Consider the following 22,163-nt stretch of genomic DNA (forward strand, 5'->3'; position numbering starts at 1 on the left):
GCAATGACACAGGAAAGGCTCCATCGTCTCATCATCTTCCCCGCATGCCCTATACATGCTATCACTTGCCGCACCGATTTTGCATAAGTGAGCTCGTCCTAAGTGTCCCGTTATGACACCAAAATCTATACTGACCTCCTTCTTACATCCTTTCAGTAATATCCTCGTCCTCTCACGATCCGAGTCACCCCATAGGATTTTCGCCGTTCTACCGACTAACAGTCGTTGTTCCACAGTGTTTCACAAAGAGTCTGTCTGCCTGTAAATCTGTGTATCCGACAGCCAGGTCGATAGACAGAAGGACATAGCTTAGAAGTCAAATCAAGTGATCGGTTTATATGGCAGTCATTTTAGCTTGAAGATCGATTTGGACCATACGTAGCACAGTAGTGCAAGTCATAACTAAAAGCTACTTGCAAAATTTTAACCAACTCGGATAGTTAGTTGCGCCCTCTATAGGTGCAATAAGTCAAATCTGAAGATTGGTTTATATACAAAACATCCAATGCAAAATTTTAGCCAAATCGTATAAGAACTGCGTCTTTTAGGGGCTGAAGAAGTCAAGATCCGAAACCGGCTTATATGGTAACTATTGGGTTGCCCAAAAGGTAATTGCGGATTTTTCATATAGTCGGCGTTGACAAATTTTTTCACAGCTTGTGACTCTGTAATTGCATTCTTTCTTCTGTCAGTTATCAGCTGTTACTTTTAGCTAGCTTTAGAAAAAAAGTGTAAAAAAGTATATTTGATTAAAGTTCATTCTAAGTTTTATTAAAAATGCATTTACTTTCTTTTAAAAAATCCGCAATTACTTTTTGGGCAACCCAATATATTAAATTATGGACCGCTATGGTCCATTTACAATCCAAACCGACCTACACTATTAAAAGGTATTTGTTTTACATTTCAAGCCTTGCTCCTTCGAAAATTACTGTGCTTTTGATATACAGATAGAAGGTCGGTCATGGCTAAATCGACTTAGAATGTCAAGACGGATCAATATTTCGATGTGTTTTAAACGCAATAACGAAATTAGTATACCCCCATCCTATGGTGTAGAGTATAAAAATGGTAAATCTTTATTTCTTCCAAAATATTTTCAACATTTTATTCATCATCTCCTGAGTTTGATTCCTTTTTTGTTTACAATTGTACTTTGTCCAGATTTCTTTATATTTTACGATTGGGACTTTTCGTATTTTCAATTTCACGGCTTGTGTTTCTCAAACGTGGCAATTGTTTCCTTGGAAATCATTAATAAGCAAAAAACATGGCATTGCTATAAGTGCAGCTGGTTTCACTCTTTTAATGAAGAGACATTTCGCAAGAATTGGACCACATAAAGCCAAAGACATGCCATTGAGACAAAGGACTTCAAAAAGTGGAAAATTCAAAAATCCCAGCCAAGGCATAATGTCTCAAAAGAGAACTCTTTAACACGAACTTTTATAACCCAAATTTACTTAAATTTTTGATATCAAATTTGTGACACAAACAGTGTAAAGAGTGGTCTCGATAACCTCTAAACCAAATTTCAATGTCATGACATTAATGGGGGGTGGGGGCACTTGAGTCAAAATAAAGAGCCAAGAGCAGTTCAGTCACTGGCCAACATCATTATTGACTTGCATGAGGTTTGTAATATTTTTCTTAAGAAATCACCTAAATCTGCCATTACACTCAATGAAGCTGTCTTCAGTTTATAATTACAACAATGCCAATGTAAACAAACAATGGAAACTCGGAATAAGATATGCAGGCACTCCTTTCAAATAACAATTGATTTCGATTTCGTTGCTTATGTTTTTTGAAAAAAAAAATGCAGAAAAACAAATGAAAAGAGACTAAAGGCGGGCAAAGTCAACTTTTGGATACTCTACTCCCAAAAGGCAGGCAAAGTCAATCTGTGGATACTCAACATCATGTAGTGGCACATTTGTGATAAATACCTACAGGTCATCAGTTCATGTCAAATTGAAAAGTTTAAGCTTAACCCATTAAGGCCGAATGGGTAGAAAAATACCCACAAATAGAGCTACCTTAGAAAAATTCTAGCTCGAGTTAGGAAAGAGGCATTGTTATGAAATTTGGATTGGCGCAAAGTGGAGGAATGAGACTCGTTAAAAAAAATTTTTTCCGTCTTATAAGGACATGTTTTGTGGACAATTGGCTTGCCTAATGTCGAAAAGTTTTTTAAAGCCAAAAAATCAAACAAACAAATTTTTGTTGGTTTCTCTGTCGAGGCGAGCTCAATGATCGGAGATGCAAGTGGAAAAGGAATAGCAACACACACCAACCACTATGGGACGCGTTTCGTCTTTGGGGTTAGAACTCTTTTTCAACCATATTAGGTGTGATGGCTTCAAGCGCCGTGCGTTGGTATGTTGTATTTGAATCGCATTAATAGCGAAAACGCATCTATGATACAATTACCACATTAACCACACTCGACAACTCTGTCTATTAGCTGTACTTTTCCCAATGCATGTATTTTTGTGTAATGACAGACATTCATTCTGTGACAAATTACACTTCTTCCGTACTACACATGATTTTGTGCATCTGTTGGAAGTTGTATTGATGACTTCGATAGCTAAAACATCGGCAATGGCTCCCGCTGTTGCTCAATGTGCCCAGGTTCGAATCCTGGCCGGGCTCTGCCGAATTTTTCATCTTTCAAGTTTTTTGCCTGTTAGGGCAAAAAACAAACCCGTCCGTCTGTCGAAGGACACTAACTTTTGAAGGAGTAGAGCTAGACGCTTGAAATTTTGCACAATTATATCCTACTAGTTTAGGTCGGTTTGAACTCTAAATGGGCCAAATCAGTTCATGTTTTGATATAGCAGCCATATAGACCGATCTGGGGTCTTGACTTCTTGAGCCTCTAGAGGGCGCAATTCTTATCCAAATTGGCTGAAATTTTGCAAGTAATGTTTTGGTATCACTTCCAACAACTGTGCTAAGTATGGTCTAAATCAGTTCATAATCTGATATAGCTGCCATATAAACCGATCTTGGGTCCTGACTTCTTGAGCCTCTAGAGGGCTCAATTCTTATCCAAATTGGCTGAAATTTTGCAAGTAATGTTTTGGTATCACTTCCAACAACTACGCTAAATCGGTTCATAACCAGATATAGCTGCCATATAAACCGATCTTGGGTCCCGACTTCTTGAGCCTCTAGAGGGCACAATTTTTATCAGATTTGGCTGAAATTTTGCACATATCGTTTTGGTATGATTTCCAGCAAATGCCCTAAGTATGGTCTTATTAAGTTCATAGCCTGATATAGCTGCCATATAAACCGATCTCCCCATTAGACTTCTGCAGCTTCTAGAGGGTGCCATTCTTATCCGATTTGGCTGAAATTTTGCACATAACGCTAAGGAATGACTTCCAACAACAGTGCCAAGTATCGTCTCAATCAGTCCATAACCTGATATATCTCCCATGTAAACCAATCTCCTGATTATACATCTTGAGCCTATAGAGGGCGCAATTCTTATATGATTTTGCTGAAATTTTTCACGGGGTCATTGCGGACCTTTTGATACCCTTCACTTTCATAGGTATGAAGGCTAAATCGTTGGAATTATTTTTTTTTTTATAAATTACAAATGTAAAATTTTTACCAAATCCGTACTTATTGTGGGCTAGCGCGGTCACCATAGCACAGAGAGATTAGCCTGTCCGCCTATGACGCTAAACGTCAGGGTTCGTATCATACCGAGAATATAAGAAACAATTTTTCAGCGGTGGTTATCCCCTTCTAATGCTGGCGACATTTGTGAGGTAATATGTCATGTAAAAACTTCTCACCCCAAAGAGATGTCGCACTACGGCACGCCATTCGGACATGCCGGCTATAAAAAGGAGTTTCCTTATCATTGGGCTAAAGCTTGAAACGGAGAGCATTCATTGATATGTCCGAAGTTTGCCCCTGTTCCTTAATGGAATGTTCATGGGCAAATTGAAAGAATTTACACGAAACATTTTTTTTAATGTTGCTGACTTTTGACAAACCAATTTTTGCCCATGACATTTTATAATGAGACATCTTGTGTTTTAACTATTTTCCACATAATGCTAACAAAAGTCGCATTTCGGTATCTAGCTAGAAATTTTTTCAGAGAGCTCTATTTTTGTGTATTTTTCTACCCATTAGACTTTAAGGTATTAAATGTGCCCCCAAAGATATGCAATAATTTTTTGAAGAGTTGGTTAAAAAAGATGCAAATTATTGCAGGATTAGTCAAAATCGATAGAATAAGTATATGGGAGAAATTTTTTTTTTTTAAAAAACTTTTTTGTTAAAAAGTTTAAAAAACAACTTCTTTGTCGATAAAAATGCTCTAAATAATGAAAATACGAAAATTTCATCATAATCGGACAAGGAATCGAGGGTCAGACGTTAATGGGTTAAAGTGGCTCTTATTTACTACAGTCTTATCTGCACGGCGAATAACGCTTTGAGACCACATATAAAAAAGTTTAATAGGGATGAAATATAAACAAATGACAACAGTGTTGGTGAGAGCATAACCACCATCCATTTTTTCCCAGTGTTTCCCAAGATTTGAAACCTGGAATTTTGCGCAAGAGGCGAACATGGTTTTGAAGTATGCACAGTGTTCTTATTATATTACTCTTCAACATACATAGCCATTAACTTATAATCACCCTGTCCCTCATACTCTGTATTCTAAAAATTTTAAAATGCTTTGATTTTGTATGCAATCATTAATGGCTTTATAATGTAATTACAAATATCATTAAAATCCACACAAAGTAAGGAAACAGGGATGGATTTTATTTTGTGTAAACATTTCGTGTGTTTGCTTTTAATTTCCAACACCTTTCCTCTTTGGCCCTTTAGGCAACATTTTTAAAGAGATTTCCAAATGTCTGGGTATTTTCATACACATTATCATGATTTTTCCCATTTGTATTCCCACAAGTGTAAACAGCAAAGTTCTTGCTGTTCGTGTAGGAGGCTAAGGTGTTATTACTTCACACCCCCATTCCATATATTTTGTGTGTCTATAATGTCGATTTTGCAATTTTCTTACTTCAAATGTGGCTTCAATTTCACTTGATGATGACGATGATGAGAATGGGGATTTGCCAAAGTGTTTTGTATTAATTTGCTGAACTGATGATGAGTGGGAGGTGGTGGTTTGACGAATTCACAAATCAACTTCATTCATCCAACGATGATAATAATAATGATGAATATCATTATCCTCATAATCGTGATTATCTTCTACGAAGCAATCATCATTCATTATTCGATTGTGCAAACGATGGAGAATTTCCGCCAAAGCACACAACACTTGCCATAATCCATAATTGATGCAGGTGAACTTCTTCTTTAATTTTGTATCTAAAAGTATATGAGGTATGAGAGAATCAACTTAGAGATGAAGGTGGATATGTAACTGAAGCTGAAGGCTCTCTATATGTTGTGGTTTGAGTTAGTTATAATTGATGAGGTCAGTTCGTTTTATATTTAAAAGTTATAATAAGACATTCTCATTAGGGTGATTAAAAATGATGATGGAGTTCAACTCATTAAATTAATGATAAGGATATTATCTTTATTGTAGGTATAATGATTTCATATCATAGCGAAAATAAACCAAAAAACCTAAAATTTTCATTATGGTTTGAAATTATATATTTAACTTTGTTGTACTAAGGAAAACTTCAAAAAATTGTAGAAAGGAAAACAGATGATTTGTGTGATGAATGTGCTAACCTGCCGTTAGTAAAATTGAGATAATTAGTGCAGGGTATTATACTCGTAACTTTGTGCATTTGCTTGTAACACCCAAATAGAAGAGAGATAGACACATTGATAAGTATACAAATTGACTTGAATTACTTTCTGATTCGACTAAGCAAAGTCCGTTTGTCTGTCCGTCCGTCCGTCTGTCTGTCAATCCATATTAATTTGTTTTCAAAGTACAGATCGCAATTTTCATTCGATGGTCCTCAATTGGCAATGGCCCAGGGAAAAACTGTAAAAAATCGGTTTAGATTTGGTTATTGCATACCTTCAGGGGCACCTCTAATACCTTAAAGTCGAATGGTAGAAAAATACACAAAAATAGAGCTCTCTAATATATGGATGGAGTTAGGCGAGAGGTATCTGAATACGATTTTCATTAGCATTTTGTGGAAAATAGTTAAACACAGTTTTTCTCATCATAAAATGTCATGAGAAAAAATTGGCTTGTCACAAGTCAGCAAAACTCAAAGAATACTTCTCTCATAAATTATTGCCTATTTTTTCTTATATGATGATGTCCATATAAGAAAAAAAATTCTTTTATTTCTTCCATTATTCAGGGCTGTTTATTTAGCACAATTTTAGCATTTATATAGACTCACCTGCTCTGAATGACTCGTTTTTGTGGCAAACGAGTCGTTTTTCCCATATAAATTGTGAAGGAACATAGTGTCATTTTCAGAGCATTACAAATAGGAAACGAGTCGTTTACTCAAAACACCTTTGGCCAAAACATATTATAAGACAACAAATTTTTTAGTGTATAATTTTTTTACCACAAGAAATGTTTTTGTTAAAAATATTAAAAAGATTTCCTAGACATAAATGCCTTAAATGATGATGAAATGAAAGTCGAGCGTCAATGGGTTAACTGAAACCTTTTTCTGTTACCTTTTCTGGAAAGGAACAACTGAATTGTATAATTTATTCAACGAAAGCTTGAACTTACCGTTTTACATTATACTTTTAGGCATTCACAAAAATGCATATTTTCCATCAACGTTTGAAAATGTGTTGCATACCTTAAGGAGCACATATTTTTCACAATTTATTTCTGCTTGAATCATTCTAAAAACTTCATCTCTTGCGAAAAAATAACAAATAAACAAAACATTATAATAATTTGATTTATTTTTGAAAGTACAAAAAAATCAGCTTTGAAGCTAATTGACTTTTCTGCAAAAATAGAATTTAGAGAATTTGTGCTTGAGAAATAAAATTGCAAAAAAATATCAACAAAAAAAACTTTCCAAAAAAAAAACAAATTTTTAAAAACCATATTGACATTATTTTCTACAGTAAAAACGAGTGTAAGTTAGGACGAATTCGAACCATACTTGGCCAAATCGGATAAGAATTGCGCCCTTAAGCGGCTCAAGAAGTAAAATTGGGACACTGGTATATATAGGAGTTATGTAAGTTTGTTTTTAACGATTTAGACCATATTTAGCACGAAAGACTTCATGCAAAATTTCAGCCAAATCGGATAGAAATTGTGCGCTCTCGAGGCTCAAGAAATCAAGATCCGAGATCGACTTATATGGCAGCTGTATCAAGTTGTGAACCGATTTGGACCATACTTAGCAAAGTTGTTGGAATTTATAGCAAAATACCTCATACAAATTTCAGCGTCTTGTCGGACATGCTAACCTCTGTGCAACGGTGGCCTTAATTCTCCACAATAAGTACGCATTTTGGTCAGAATTCTACATTTAAAATTTAATCAAATTTTAATTTCGACGATTTAACCTGCATACCCATGGTAGTAAAGGGTATCATAAGGTCGTTTTAGCTTGTCCTTTCTTATTTTGAATAAATCTTAAGCTGTGTTTAAAACATATTTTTAAGTAATAGTTACATCAAACTGCATATTTTTTGGCAAATCTTGAAAAAATTATTGCATACCTTTGGGGGTAGCTTAAAGTCAAATCGGATAAAAATTGCGCCCTTAGAGGCTCAAGACGACAGACATGGCTAGATCGACACAAATTGTCCAGACGATAACAATTGCGGCGTCTAGGGGCAAAATATGTCAAATAGGTGGATCGGTTTATACAGGAGCTATATCCAAATCTCAGCCAATGTGGCCCATTTGCAATCCCCAACGACCTACATCAAAATAATGTTTTTCTTGAACATTTTCAAGCGGCTAGCTTTATGCGTTTGACCACTATTGTGATTTCGACAGACGGACGATCGACTCAAAATGTCCAGACGATCGATAATATATATTCTCTATGGGGTCGCCGACCATTATTTTGAGGTGTGACAAACTGAGCGACTAGATTAGTATACCCCCCATCCTAGGGTGGTGGGTATAAAAGTTTTCTAAATTCCAATCTAAACAAAAAATTCTCATGAAGCCAAATTTTAAAAAGAAATGTCTCTAAATTTCGCTGAAATTTTTGTCTTAATTCATTGAAATTTTTTCTAAAGATAAAATTTAATAAAAATTTTTATTTATTTTTTATACCCTCCAACATAGGAAAGGATGGTTTTTTAATTTCATCATTACTCATATATTTTTGTCCCATTATGTACGCATATTGGTCAAAATTCTACATTTTTAATTTAATCAAATTTTAATTTCGACGATTTAACCTGCATACCCATGGTAGTGAAGGGTATTATAAGGTCGTTTTAGCTTGTCCTTTCTTATTTTGAATAAATCTTAAGCTGTGTTTAAAACATATTTTTAAGTAATAGTTACATCAAACTGCATATTTTTTGGCAAATCTTGAAAAAATTATTGCATACCTTTGGGGGCACCTCTAATAGCTTAAAGTCGATTCGGATAAGAATTGCGCCCTTTAGAGACTCAAGAAGTCAAGATGCAAGATCGGTCAATGTGGCAGCTATATCAAAATATTGGCCGATATCTCCCATTTGCAATCCCAACCGACCTACACTAATAGGAAGTATTTATGCAAAAATTTTATGCGCTAAGCTTTATGCCTTCGAAATTAAGCGCGCTTTCGACAAACGGACGGACATGGCAAAATCAACTTAGAATGTTAATACGATCAAGAATACGTATACTTTGTTGTGTCTGAGATAAATATTTCGATGTGTTACGGAACGGAATGCCGAAATTAGTGTTTGTTTTATTTTACTTTATTTTATTTTAATTTATTTTATTTTATTTTGTTTTTAATTTATTTTATTTTATTTTGTTTTTATTTTATTTTAATTTATTTTATTTTAATTTATTTTATTTTATTTTATTTTATTTTATTTTATTTTATTTTAATTTATTCTATTTTTTTTTTTTGTTTTTATTTTATTTAAATTTATTTTAGTTTATTTTTTTTTGTTTTTATTTCAATTTATTTTATTTTATTTTATTTTATTTTATTTTTATTTTATTTTATTTTTATTTTATTTTATTTTATTTTATTTTATTTTATTTTATTTTATTTTATTTTATTTTATTTTATTTTATTTTATTTTATTTTGTTTTATTTTATTTAATTTTATTTTATTTTATTTTATTTTATTTTATTTTATTTTATTTTATTTTATTTTATTTTATTTTATTTTTATTTTATTATATTTTATTTTTTTTTAATTTCTCTGCGATTTTCTTGCAAGTTTTTCTGCATTACTTAGTCAACAATAATCCCACATTTATTTCTTGTCACCCTCTTTTCAAGTTTTTACTACTTTCTTTATGACCTTACATTTCCTGTTAAAAAAAAAAACCTTTTAATATTTTAAGCACTTGCACTTTTATGATTTTTTCGCCAGTATGGCACACTTTTTGAGAATGCATTTTTGCTGTAGCTATGAGTATTTCAGTTTTTAAGAGAAACTGCTTGCAGGCAAAAATTTGGTCATAAAATAGAAACAACAGCGAATAGCGATGGGGTGAAAGAAAAATAGTGATGAGTCAAGCAAAAGTAAATGAACCAAAATCAAATAAGCATACAAATATACGAGTATAAGCTAGAATGTATCTGTCCGTCCTTCAGTCACACTTTGACTTTTTATTTCAGTGGTTTTCAAAACCCACATTTTTATCGATTTTTGAAGAGAGAGAGATTGTTAATGTCATACTTCACCTCCCCCCTCTTTAACATTTATGAAGTGTTGATTAAGGTGTTTTAAGTTTATAGTTTCCTTTCCCCTTGCTAAATGAAACGTTTAAATTTTTTTTATCACCATTTGCTTGAAAACAACCCATATTTTATTGCTATTAAGAAAAACTCCTATTAACTTTCATTGCCAAATGGTACTGTTTAATTTTTAATGATTTTTCTTTGGTTTTCATGGCTGTGTTTTTTATTGTAAATACCTGTTTTTAAACTCATGTCGTTACAATTTTTATGAGTATTGGCTTTTATTGAAGCACCCTAATAAACGGCTGTTAGATAATTAAATTTCGAAAATCAAACACAGTGATATTGGTGATATGAGAATAATGAGTGGCGGTTTGTTTGATAATGTCCTTGGGTTTTATGGGAAATGGTATAATCTGGAGTAGTAGTAGTAATTGGGTAATGTTGGTATAGCCTTGCAAGAACAATAAAATTGGACAGTGGATTTTGTCAGGCATCATCTCTTAATAATGGTTTATAGAATGTTTGAAGGGTAAAAAAGAAAGTTATTCTCATAGGATGGGGAATGAAGAGTTCTCAAAGACAAAATAAGAATTTGTTTAAAGATAGGACTTAAATGAAATCGTCGCAACAGGCAAGATTTAAAAAAAAATATCATCAACAGAATTTTAAAGAAATTTTCTGCAACGAAAAGTGTCCCCTTGCAACAAAATCAATGAATTTTCTCTATAAGCAAAATTTTAATTAAAGTTGCAGTGAAATTTTCACTAAAATCCAAATGTTTTTTAACTTTTCTCAAAGGACAAATTAGCAAAAAACATTTAAAAGTGTGTTGTTGCTAGAAGCATTTGACTGGTTTTCTGCATCGCCATTTCATTTTCGACCAAGAAAAATCATCAGCACGATCAAATGGATCATGATGCTTTACAACCATTCCAACTAGAGTAAGTTGTAAAGCACACATCTGAATTTGAACAGGGCTCTTTAAGTCGACTTGTTTCATAAAGAGCCCTGTTCAAATTCAGATGTGTGCTTTACAACTTACTCTAGTTGGAATGGTTGTAAAGCACCATGATCCATTTGATCCTGCTGATGATTTTTCTTCGTCGAAAATGAAATCGCGATACAGGAAACTAGTCAAATGCTTCTAGCAACAACACACTTTTTGCTGACTCTTAAATGTTTTTTGCTAGACTATTCTTTGAATAGAAAGCATTGAACAATGGTATAAAGCCGGACGATATCCTGCAATTTCAGCCAAATCAGAAAAAAATTGCGGCTTCCAGGGGCTCAAGAAATCAAATTACGATATCGGTTTATATGGGAGCTATATCAGGTTATTTACCGATTTGGAGCGTACTTGGCACAGTTGTTGAAAGTCATAACGGGACTACACATGCAAAATTTTAGTCAAATTGGACCAAAATTGCGGCTTGTAAGGGCTCAAGAAGTCAAATCTGGAGATCGGTTTATATGGGAGCTATATTAAGTTATAGACCGATTCGGACCGCACTTGACACACTTGTTGGAAGTCATAACAGAAAACTGCATACAAAATTTCAGCCAAATTGGACGAAAAATGCGGCTTGTAAGGGCTCAAAAAGTCAAGTCAGGAAATCAGTATATATGGGAGCTATATCAGCTTATAGACCGATTTGGACCGTACTTGGCACAAATGTTGAAAGTCATAATAGAACACTTCTACAAATTTTTAGCAAAATCGGACAAATCAAAATCAAAAAGTTAAATCGGGAGATCAGTTTATACGGAAGCTATATCAGGTTTATATGGGAGCTATATCAGGCTATAGACTGATTCGGACCGGACGGATCAGCCAAATCGAACACAAATTGCGTCTTGAAGGGCTCAAAAAGTCAAATCGGGAGATCAGTTTATACGGATCTCCGCTAAAATTTTATATGTAGTGTTATGTTACGACTTCCAACAACTGTCCCAAGTATGGTTGAAATCGTCTGGACATTTGAAGTCGATCCAACCATGTCCGTCCGTCTGTCGAAATCTCGATAGCGGCACAAATCGGTCTAAAACCTTATATAGCTGCTATCAAAACCGTTCTGTCGATTGCACTTCTTGAGCCTCGAGAAAGCGTAATTCTTATACGATTTGGCTGAAATTTTGTACTACGATGTTTTCTATGACCTCTAACATACGTGTCAACTATGACTTGAATGGGTCTAAAATCTGATATATTGTAGCTTCCATATAAACCGACCTCCCGATTAGCCTATAGAGGGCGCAATTCTTAATCGATTCGGCTACAATTTTAGATGATGACTCTTCCTATGACCTCCAACATACCCGTCACGTATGGCCTGAATCGATCTAAAATCTGATATATCTCCCATATAAATCGTTTTCCCGATTGCAGTTCTTGAGCCCATAAAGGGCGCAATTCTTATCTGATTTGGCTGAAATTTTGTACTAAGACGTTTTCTATGACCTCCAACATAGGTGTCAAGTATGACCTGAGTCGGTCTAAACTCTGATATAGCTCCCATATAAAACGACCTCCAGATTAGCCTCTAGAGGGCGCACTTCTTATCCCATTTGGCTGTAATTTTGTATGGCCTGAATCGGTCTAAAACCTGATATAGCTCCCATATATACTGATCTCCCGATTGCACTTCTTGAGCCCCTAGAGGGCGCAAATTTTATCCGGTTGAAATTTTAGATTATGATTTTTCCTTTGACCTCCAACATACGTGTAAGTAGGGCTTGAATCGGTATAAACATGATATAGCTCCCACAAAAATCGTCCTCCCGATTAGCCCCTAGAGGGCGCAGTTCTTAACCGATTTGGCTGAAATTTTGGACGATAACTCATTCTATGACCTCCAACATATCATCAAGTAAGGCCTGAATCGATCTAAAATCTGATATAGCTCCCATATATACTGATCTCCTGATTGCACTTCTTGAGCCCCTAGAGGGCGCAATTCTTATCCGATTGAAATTTTAGATGATGATTTTTCCTATGACCTCCAACACACGTGTCAAGTATGGCCTGAATCGGTCTAAAACATGATATAGCTCCCATATAAACCGATCTTTCAATTACACTACTTGAGCCCCTAGAGGGCGTAATTCTCATCTGGTTTGGCTGAAAATTTGGACGATGACTTTTCCTGATGACCTACAACATGCTTGTCAAGTATGGTCTGAGTCGGTCTAAAATCTGATAAAGCTCCCAAATAAACCGACCTTTCGATTAGTCTCTAGGGGGCGCAATTGTTATCCGATTTGGCTGTCACGGTTTTACCTGTTTTATTTCTAAATTATTTCCCCTTTTCTGTAATTAAAAAAATAAATAATTTATTTGTGCTCAATTTTTTTCCTATTTGTAAGACTAATGTATTCAAACTTAGATGTCTTTATTTTTTATACAATTTTTGATTCCTTTAATTTATTAATCTTCCTTTGTAGTCCCTTAGATTTCTTTCATTAATTATTTCATCTCCGCCTCTCAGCTTTCTCTTCACCTTGATAAGTGCTTGATATTATTACAACCTATCACTTGCGTCATTAGACTAACCTGTTTCCCCACAAAACAGACATATCCTTTTCCTTAGCATACTTTTAGGCTGACATATATGAATAATGGCAAAGGCGGCTATAACATACTTCAATTCAAATCAAGTTCACATACACATTTTAATTACAAAATAAAGAGCAAAGGTAAAGGCCATACAATACATATGCCCATAAAACATATTAATAAGAATAAAAGTGAAACAATAGACTATTGTGAAGCTCTATACAAGTATAGAAAATATAAAATAATTAAATATAACAAATAATTAATACGAGACTATAAACACACAAAACAAGGCTACGATGTAGTAATAATTTGAGGGATGCAAATGATAAAATGTTTGCAGACCGACAAACAGGAAACCCTATGTAGACAAAACCCTATATCTGATGTATTGTAACTCTCTGGGAAGCCAAAGCTGGAGGAAGCTTAGCACCCATAGAGTGACATAACATATCAGTTTACCCAAACCAAATAAAACAAATCAACAGTACTGGTGTTGGCATTGTACGCGTATCTCTGTTGTTTGAGATATACTCAACTTGTTGGCGGTATATCTCCTTTGGCCTTTCACTGTATCTAATAGCTTGTCAGATACCAGCATTCGAATACACACAGGGCTTCTGGTCTGAGGATGAATGACAATAAACCCAGCAAAAAAATACTACATAGATATACCTTCATAGACACACACGCATACATGCTTAGATATGTGTAGATTTAATTAATCAACCATTTGAATGCCTTCAATGAAATGAATTGAAAGAACTGTGATTAAATGTTGGAATCTATCAGCTAGTCGGGCAAGCTGCTTGCCACCACCCCATCATTACCACTAAAACACCATGGACTTGACTGAGTTTATTTGCCTTTTGCTTGCATTACTTAATACATTTTATTTGCATATCTTATCTTAATTTGATACAAAGAATTTTTTTCTTCTGTTGTTTTTCTATTTTTTCCCAACACTATGTTGTCGTGCAAACTAATACCCACTCAATCATTATTAGCCGATATGTTGGTAGAGTGTAGTTTGTGTTTTTTGTTTTTCATTTTGTTTGTCTTTCCATTTTGTTCTCATTTGAATGGTTCGTTTGTAAAGTGGTTCTATGAGAATTTTTGCTCAAAGATAAGTTAGTGCCAATTGTTTAGTTGGTTGTTGTGTTCTATGTAATAGAAGGAGAGATATGATCAGTTGAGTGAAGATTTTGCTCAAAAGTTAGCCATTTTTTGCAGTCACCACGACGAATGGGGAATTTGTTACTCCAATTGTAACACTTTGAAATGTAAATTTTCAGCCCTATAAAGTGTATAGCCATGTCCGTCCTTCTGTTTGTCCGCCCGTCTGTTGGAGTGAGCTGTATCAGTTCGTAGATGGACTATATCGGTCTGTATCTTGATCTGGCCCCCTCCGACTTAAGGGTTGAGGCCATAAAAAACGCATTCATTTCCCGATTTCACTGAAAATTGGTACAATGATCGTGCGTGATCCAAATCGGACTATATTTGGACATAGCTGTCATAAAGGCTTAACTCGCGATTTAAGGTCTGGTCCCCATCAAACGCACATTTATTAGCCGATTTCGCGTAAATTTGGTACGGTGACTAGTATTAGGTCTTGGCGTGCCCATTTCATACAGTCAGATATCCGGAATAAACTTATCTGATTTCGAAAAGGTCTCCAGATTTGATATCTTGAGCCGCTAGAGGGTGCAAATATCATTTGATTTCGTTGGAATTTAGCACATAATGCTTTCTTATATCTTTCAACATACAGCCCAAGTTTGGTTCAAATCGGTCAATGTTTAGATATGCAAATGACAATTTGCCCAAGATCATTCCAGCAACAGAGACAAACTTCATACATATCAGTGATTCAATCCGATTAAAGTTTTTAAGCTTAGTAATAAGAGGTCTTCTTTTTATAGACGAGTCTAAACGGCGTGTCGTAGTGCGACACCTCTTTGGAGAGAGGTTTTTACATGGCATGGTAGCCATGGTAGCCAGCTTTGAAGGGGATAACCACCGCTGAAAAGGTTTTCTATTAGTTTCCAAGATTTCAACTTAGGCGTCATAGGAGCTTAGCTCTGCGCTACGGTGGCTTCCCTGTTTAGTTATAGTGATCTCCAGATTTGGCTTCTTAAACCGCTTGAGGGCGCAATTATCGATATTCAGACAATAAATAAAATATCGATAGTATCCATAGTGGCATCGATATTTTGCCAGCTCTATGTAGCTGCCATACAAAAGTATCACTTGATATGACATTTTCAGCCGCTAGAGGGCTCAATTAGCATACGATTTGAATGAGGACTTGTACACTGTGCTTTGTCACGACTTCAAATATGATCATGCCAAAAGTGATCCAAATCAAAAGTATCACTTGATATGACATCTTTAGCCGCTAGAGGGCTCAGTTATCATACGATTTGAATGAGGATTTGTACACTGTGCTTTGTCATGACTTCAAAAATGGTCATGCCAAATATGGTTCAAATCGGTCCATCTTTAGATACTGCTTCTATATAAACCGACCTTCCGTTTCGACTTTTTGAGTCGCCAGAGGTCGCAATTATTTTTCGATTTGGATGAAATTTTGCACGCATGATTCTGTTTTGACTTTCAACATCCATGCCATATACACTCCAACTCGATCCATAACCTAATATAGCTCTCTTATTAACGGATCTCCTGAATTTAATTTTTAAGCCGCTAGAGGGCGCAATTATTATCGGATTAGGCTGAAATTTTGAACATGACGCTTTGTCATAACTTTGAATAACCATCCCAATTGCGGTCAAGATGGGTCCATATTTAAATATAAGTTTTATTTTAGGACCGCTAGAGGGCGCAATTGTCCGATTTGGCTGAAATTTATTTTTTGTAGTGCTTTGTTAAAACTTTCAACATTTTTGCCAAGTACCAATACTACTACTTTCCATGTTCAGAGATAGCTCCCATATAAACCGATCTCCCGATTATGCTTCTTAAGCCGCTAGAGGGCTAAATTTTATCTCATTTAGCTAAAATATACCACAAACATCCCAAATACTTTGTTATAACTTCCAAAATTCTTAGCAAGTATTGTCCAAATCGTTCCATGATTAGATATAGCTTCCATAAAAATCGATCATACGTTTGGACTTCTTAAGCCGCTAGAGGACGCATTTATTTTTCGATTTGTATGAAATTTTGCTCGTAGGGTTCTGTTTTTACTTTCAACAAATCGATCCATAAACTAATATATATAGCTCCTGTATAAACGAATATCCTGATTTGAAGTCTTGAGCCACTAGAGGGCGCAATTATTATACGATTTCATTCGAATTTTAGTCTAAGTGCTTTGTTATGACTTCCAACATCCATTCTAAGTATGGTTCAAATCGGTGTATGCTCAGACAGAGCTCCCACATAAACCCAACTTCCGACATGACTTTTTGAGCCCCTAGTGGGCGCTTTTGGCGTTTTTTGAGACCTCCAACATCTCTGCCAAGCATGTACCAAAGCGGTACATGTTAAAATAAAGCTCCCATAGACCGATATTCCGAATTGAATGATTAAGCCGCAAGAGGGCGCAATTATTTTTTTCGATTTATATGAAATTCGGCAAACAATGTTTTCTATGACTTCAACAGCCATGGCCAGATAATTCATCAGCAGGACTGGAGTTACTGGCCACCATAAAAAACAGTATAGTCTATGTTCCAGTGATAGCTCCCATATAAACTTATCTTCCTATTTGGCTTCTTTGAGCCGCTAGAGGGTGCATTTATTTCCCATTCAGCTAAAATATCTCACATAGTGCCTTGTTATAAGTTCCAACATCCATGCAAAATACGGTCCAAATCGCTTCTCAACATGATTTAGATGCCTTATAAACGGATCTGCCAATAAGACTTCTTGAGCCACTGGAGGGCGCAGTTATTTTCGGATTTTGCTGGAATTGTGAAATTGAATAATGAACGACTCATAAAAATAAATTTTGGAGAAAAAAATTTTGGAAAATCGTACCAGAAGTGGAAGAAATAGTACTTTTAGTACCGCTTTTGGTACTATTTGGTACTTTCTCTATATAAGTTGAACTAAAGCTATTAATTTTGGATCATAGATACACTATCACAACCTTAATTGGGTTCCTATAAGAGTTTTTGCAAATTAGTACATTTAAGTACTAAAAAAAGTACAAAAAAGGTACGAAATGGGTGAACTTTTTACAGGGCGGATGGATAGAGCCAGAATTTTGACATTTAACTTAAAATACATCTGTTGCATACTGATGAAGGTGAAAGGAAAAAATTGAAAAGTAGTACTGGTAACGGGAGAAAACGTACGTTTAGTACCGCAATTGGTACCATTTGGTACTTTCTGTGCAGATGGAGCACGAGGTCTGAAATTTGGCATGTAGGTACAACTAAGAAATTAATAATGGATGACTAAATGATCTATTCAAAATTCGTACATTTTAGTACCAAAATTGGTACCATTTGGTACTTTCTCTTTAGATGGAGCTAAAGGCCTGAAATTTGGCACGTAGATACAACTAAGAAAAATATGATGGGTGACTAAGTGATCCCTTTGAAATTCGTACATTTTGGTACCAAAATTAGTACCATATAGAACAGATGGAGCTGCTGATCTGAAATTTGGCGTTTAGGTACTATGATAGATGACTTAAATTTAATGATGGGTGATCTTTTTACAGGGCGGATGGATAGAGCTAAAATTTTGAAATTTAACTTAAAAGACATCTGTTGAAAACTGATGAAGGTGAAAAAAAAATTGAAAAGTAGTACGGGTAACGGGAAAAAACGTACGTTTAGTACCTCAATTGGTACCATTTGGTACTTTCTGTGCAGATGGAGCTAGAGGTTTGAAATTTGGCATGTAGGTACAACTAAGAAATTAATAAGCACACAGCGAAGCACACCAGGCCATCTAGTTTCAACTAAATCTATCTTTCGATTTGAGCTCTTGAGCCGCCAGAGGGCGCCATAGTCCCACTTTATCATATCTCTAACCTTACTGATCATACCACCCCCTGCGCTGCGTTATTATCTTGTTCTCAAATGCAGCGTCATACCTGTTACCTTAGACAATAACCACTTGTTCATATGGCATTCTTTGCCATGCAGTGCAGAACCAAACCAAGAAACAAAAAAAAAAACGCTCAATTGAAAGTGATATGAGTTGGTCGCTTATATATATTTTTTCCCAACTTTAATGTGTGCTCGTATATGTATGAACATAACGCCCATATCTACATTGGCGGACAAGGGTAAGGTAACACTTTGGTTTTATTGGATTCAAAATGGTGTTGTTGTTGGTTTTCCATGCATATGTCTGAGGGATTTTCTCAACCTGTCCGGCAGCCAGTCAGCATATGGAGAGTCGTACTCGTTCTCAGTGCTATTGGTTATCGGCATTTTTCACATTCTAAGGCAATCAGTTAATATTTATCATTACCTACGGTGACACCTGTTATTAATAACGATTTTTATTTCGAAAAAATTACAAAAAAAAAACAACAAAACGATCGACCTACACGAAATTAAAAACAAATTGAAATAAAATTGATTTTAAAAAGAGCCTATGATCAAAGATTTAAATGTGATTTAATTATAAAAAAAAAATAATTTGAGAATATATGTAAAGTTGGGTTTAAAAAAAAAAGAAAAGCCTAATTAATTGCTATGTGAATTTTAAAGAGCAAAATTTTTCAACAACAAAGTTTTAAAGTTGTACAGAATTCAACAAAATGAAGAAAACCATAATCCCTGTGCTTATGGACACCTATGGCCTGGTCAAATTTTGGGATTTCGATACACGACCCATTTCCTCTGATGAAAACTATTGGAAGAAATCTCTCAACTGGCTTATAGCCAATGATTGCTATGATCGTCGTCAAATGAGACATTGCCCAAATGCAATGGAGACCATGGTAATCATCTTGAATCACATTCCAATGTGATGCAACATTTAATTTGTAATTTACCACGAACTTGTTTTGTTTTATTTATTTAGTCTAAAGTGCTGCTTGTTGTTAGGGGCTTTGTTATCTACCCAGAGCTGTGGCATACATTCCACTGCTTTAGAAACTTTAAAGCCATTGGCGTTTTTTTTTTCAATTAACTCCCATTCATCATAAGACAAATATGTGTGTCGTTTCCTTTTGCTTTATTTTTTTGTAGTCATTAGCAGGAGTAGTAGTATGGTAGATAAGATTAAATAATAATTTTTTAATCAATAATTATGATGATGATGGTATTTTTGTTCTATATTAAAAGTGTGTACTTTATTTATTGCCATTCGGGACAAAAGGTATGTGCAAGTTGCTTGGCACGTCTGGGTTAAAGTGATTCATGGTTTATGGGGAACATTTATTTTTGTGTTAATTCGCCTAATAAAACATAGATGCGAACGATGTCAGCCTTATCTGTATTAAGAAATATTTTGTATTGATAAAATTGCTTTGTTTACCAATTTTTTGTTTGTTTTTTTTTTTAATATTGCGTACCTAGTAAATAGAATACTTGTGGCACAAGTTGAGTATTATAGTTTAATTTATATGTGGATTATTTTTGAATGGGGCAATCGATTTATGTGAGGGCTTCTACCGGTTTATATGAAAGCTTTAACTGGTTGATATGAGCACTAAATCTATCTATGGTTGTATCTGACTCAAAGTTTTCAGCGAAATCGAATAATAAATGCGCCTTTTATGGGCCCAAGACCTTAAATCGAGAGATCGGTCTATATGGCAGCTATATCCAAATCTGAACCGGTCTGGGCCAAATTGAAGAAAAATGTCGAGGGGCCTAACACAACTCACTGTACAAAATTTCATTGAAATCGGACAATAAATACGCCTTTTATGTGCCCAAGACCTTAAATCGAGAGATCGGTCTATATGGCAGCTATATCCAAATCTGGACCGATCTGGGTCAAATTGTAGAAAAATGTCGAGGAGCCTAACACAACTCACTGTCCGAAATTTCAGCGAAATCCTACAATAAATACGCCTTTTAGGGGCCCAAGACCTTAAATCGAGAGATCGGTCTATATGGCAGCTATATCCAAATCTGGACCGATCTGGGTCAAATTGAAGAAAAACATCGAAGGGCCTAACACAACTCACTGTACCAAATTTCAGCAAAATCGCACAATAAATGCGCCTTTTATGGGCCCAAGACCTTAATTCGAGATATCGGTCTATATGGCAGCTTTATCCAAATTTGGACCAATCTGGGCCAAATTTGAGAAAAATATCGAGGGGCCTAACACAACTCTTTGTCCGAAATTTCGAAAATTTCGAAAATACGGTTTTTATGGGCCCAAAATCTTAAATCGAGAAATCGGTCTATCCAAATCGGGACCGATCTGGGCCAAATTGAAGAAAAATGTCGAAGGGCCTTACACAACTCACTCTACCAAATTTCAGCGAAATCGAATAAAAAATGAGCCTTTTATGGGCCCATGACCCTTAATCGAGAGATTGGTCGGATCGGATCGGCGCCTATAATGGGTCGTAGTCCAAGTCGGAGTCGGACTATTAAGCCGAAAACGCAAACCGATTAGGAATCGTAGCAAGCGAGCTCAACTCCGAACCAAAGTCCGACTCCAGCTTCGACTCCACAGCCCTGGTTTTGCCATCCAACAACTGTGCCGAGTACGAACTAAATCAGTTCATAACCTGATATAGCTCCCATATAAACCAGTCTACCGATTATACTTCTTGAGCACGTAGGGGGCTCATTTCTTATCCGATTTGGTTGAAACTTTTGACTTCTTCTACAACCTTCAAAATTCGTGCTCGGTTCATAATCTAATAAGCCATAACTTATTGAGCCTCTAGATAGCGCAATTATTATCCGATTTGGCTGAAATTTTGCACAAAGTGTTTTGTGCATCCAACAACTATGCCAAGTATGGTATATATATATATATATATATAAACCGATCTCCCGGGACCTTTTGAGCACCTATAGGGAGCAATTCTTATCCGATTTGGCTTACATTTTTTATTATTTTATTTTATTATTTTATTTATTTTATATTATGTTGTTTTATTTTACTTTATCTAATATTATTTTGTTTTATTTTAATTCATTAAGATGGTCGACATGAAAATTGCTGCCTATTTTTGGGGGCAAATAAGTTTAAATTCTTTTTTATAAAAAAAAAAAATTTTGCAGAAATCTTTGTTTGAAATAACTTTTCTCTGTGCTTACGTTTAGTAAGGACAGTGTTAGCTCCAACAACACTATTCGTGAAATAAGGACAATTAATATCAAGGTTATAGCGGGATATCTTTCGGTTAGTGTCAAGCTATTCAATATATTTAAGCCCCTTCTTAAATTATTACATACTTTCTCAAAAATCAGGTGACCACTCTAGGAGATATTAGATGTCGTTTTCATAGTGTTTACATCTTTGGTGGTCTCATAAATAGCCTAAGATTTTTCTCATAAAAGTATGCAATAACTTTGCTGAGTTTAAAGAAATTCATTATAATCAGTGAAGAAAAATTAATGCCAATTGAGATTATTCGTTGTTTATTTAAATCTAGGAAGTCCAAGAAGTATCCTCTGTTCTTTAATATAATGTTTATGGGAAATTTAGTAGTTGAAGAAAGTCCAAGCTTTTTTAGCAAATATTTTGATAAACAGATCAAAATGGAGAGTTCAAAGTAAAGTCTGAAGTTTAAATCCTACAAAATCCAAAAAAGAAAATAATTTGCAAGATAAAATAATCTTACTAGAATG

General features: G+C 35.0%; 1 protein-coding gene across 4 annotated transcripts in view; it reads left to right on the forward strand.

Annotated features, from left to right (window-relative positions):
• LOC106092389 (serine-rich adhesin for platelets) overlaps positions 1–22,163 on the forward strand; it is an 829,314-nt gene that overhangs the window by 798,315 nt on the left and 8,836 nt on the right. Inside the window, exon 1 of one of the 4 annotated variants that reach the window (XM_059360352.1) lies at positions 18,793–19,339. The exons of the other annotated variants lie outside the window; for them this stretch is intronic. Within the exon in view, the coding sequence (XP_059216335.1) occupies positions 19,157–19,339 (183 nt within the window). The 5' untranslated portion in view covers positions 18,793–19,156. Of the gene's footprint in view, positions 1–18,792; positions 19,340–22,163 lie in introns of those variants that run through there. 4 annotated transcript variants of the gene reach the window in all.

The sequence above is a fragment of the Stomoxys calcitrans genome, chromosome 1, assembly GCF_963082655.1.
Source record: "Stomoxys calcitrans chromosome 1, idStoCalc2.1, whole genome shotgun sequence".
In the NCBI taxonomy this organism is placed as follows: Eukaryota; Metazoa; Arthropoda; class Insecta; order Diptera; family Muscidae; genus Stomoxys; species Stomoxys calcitrans.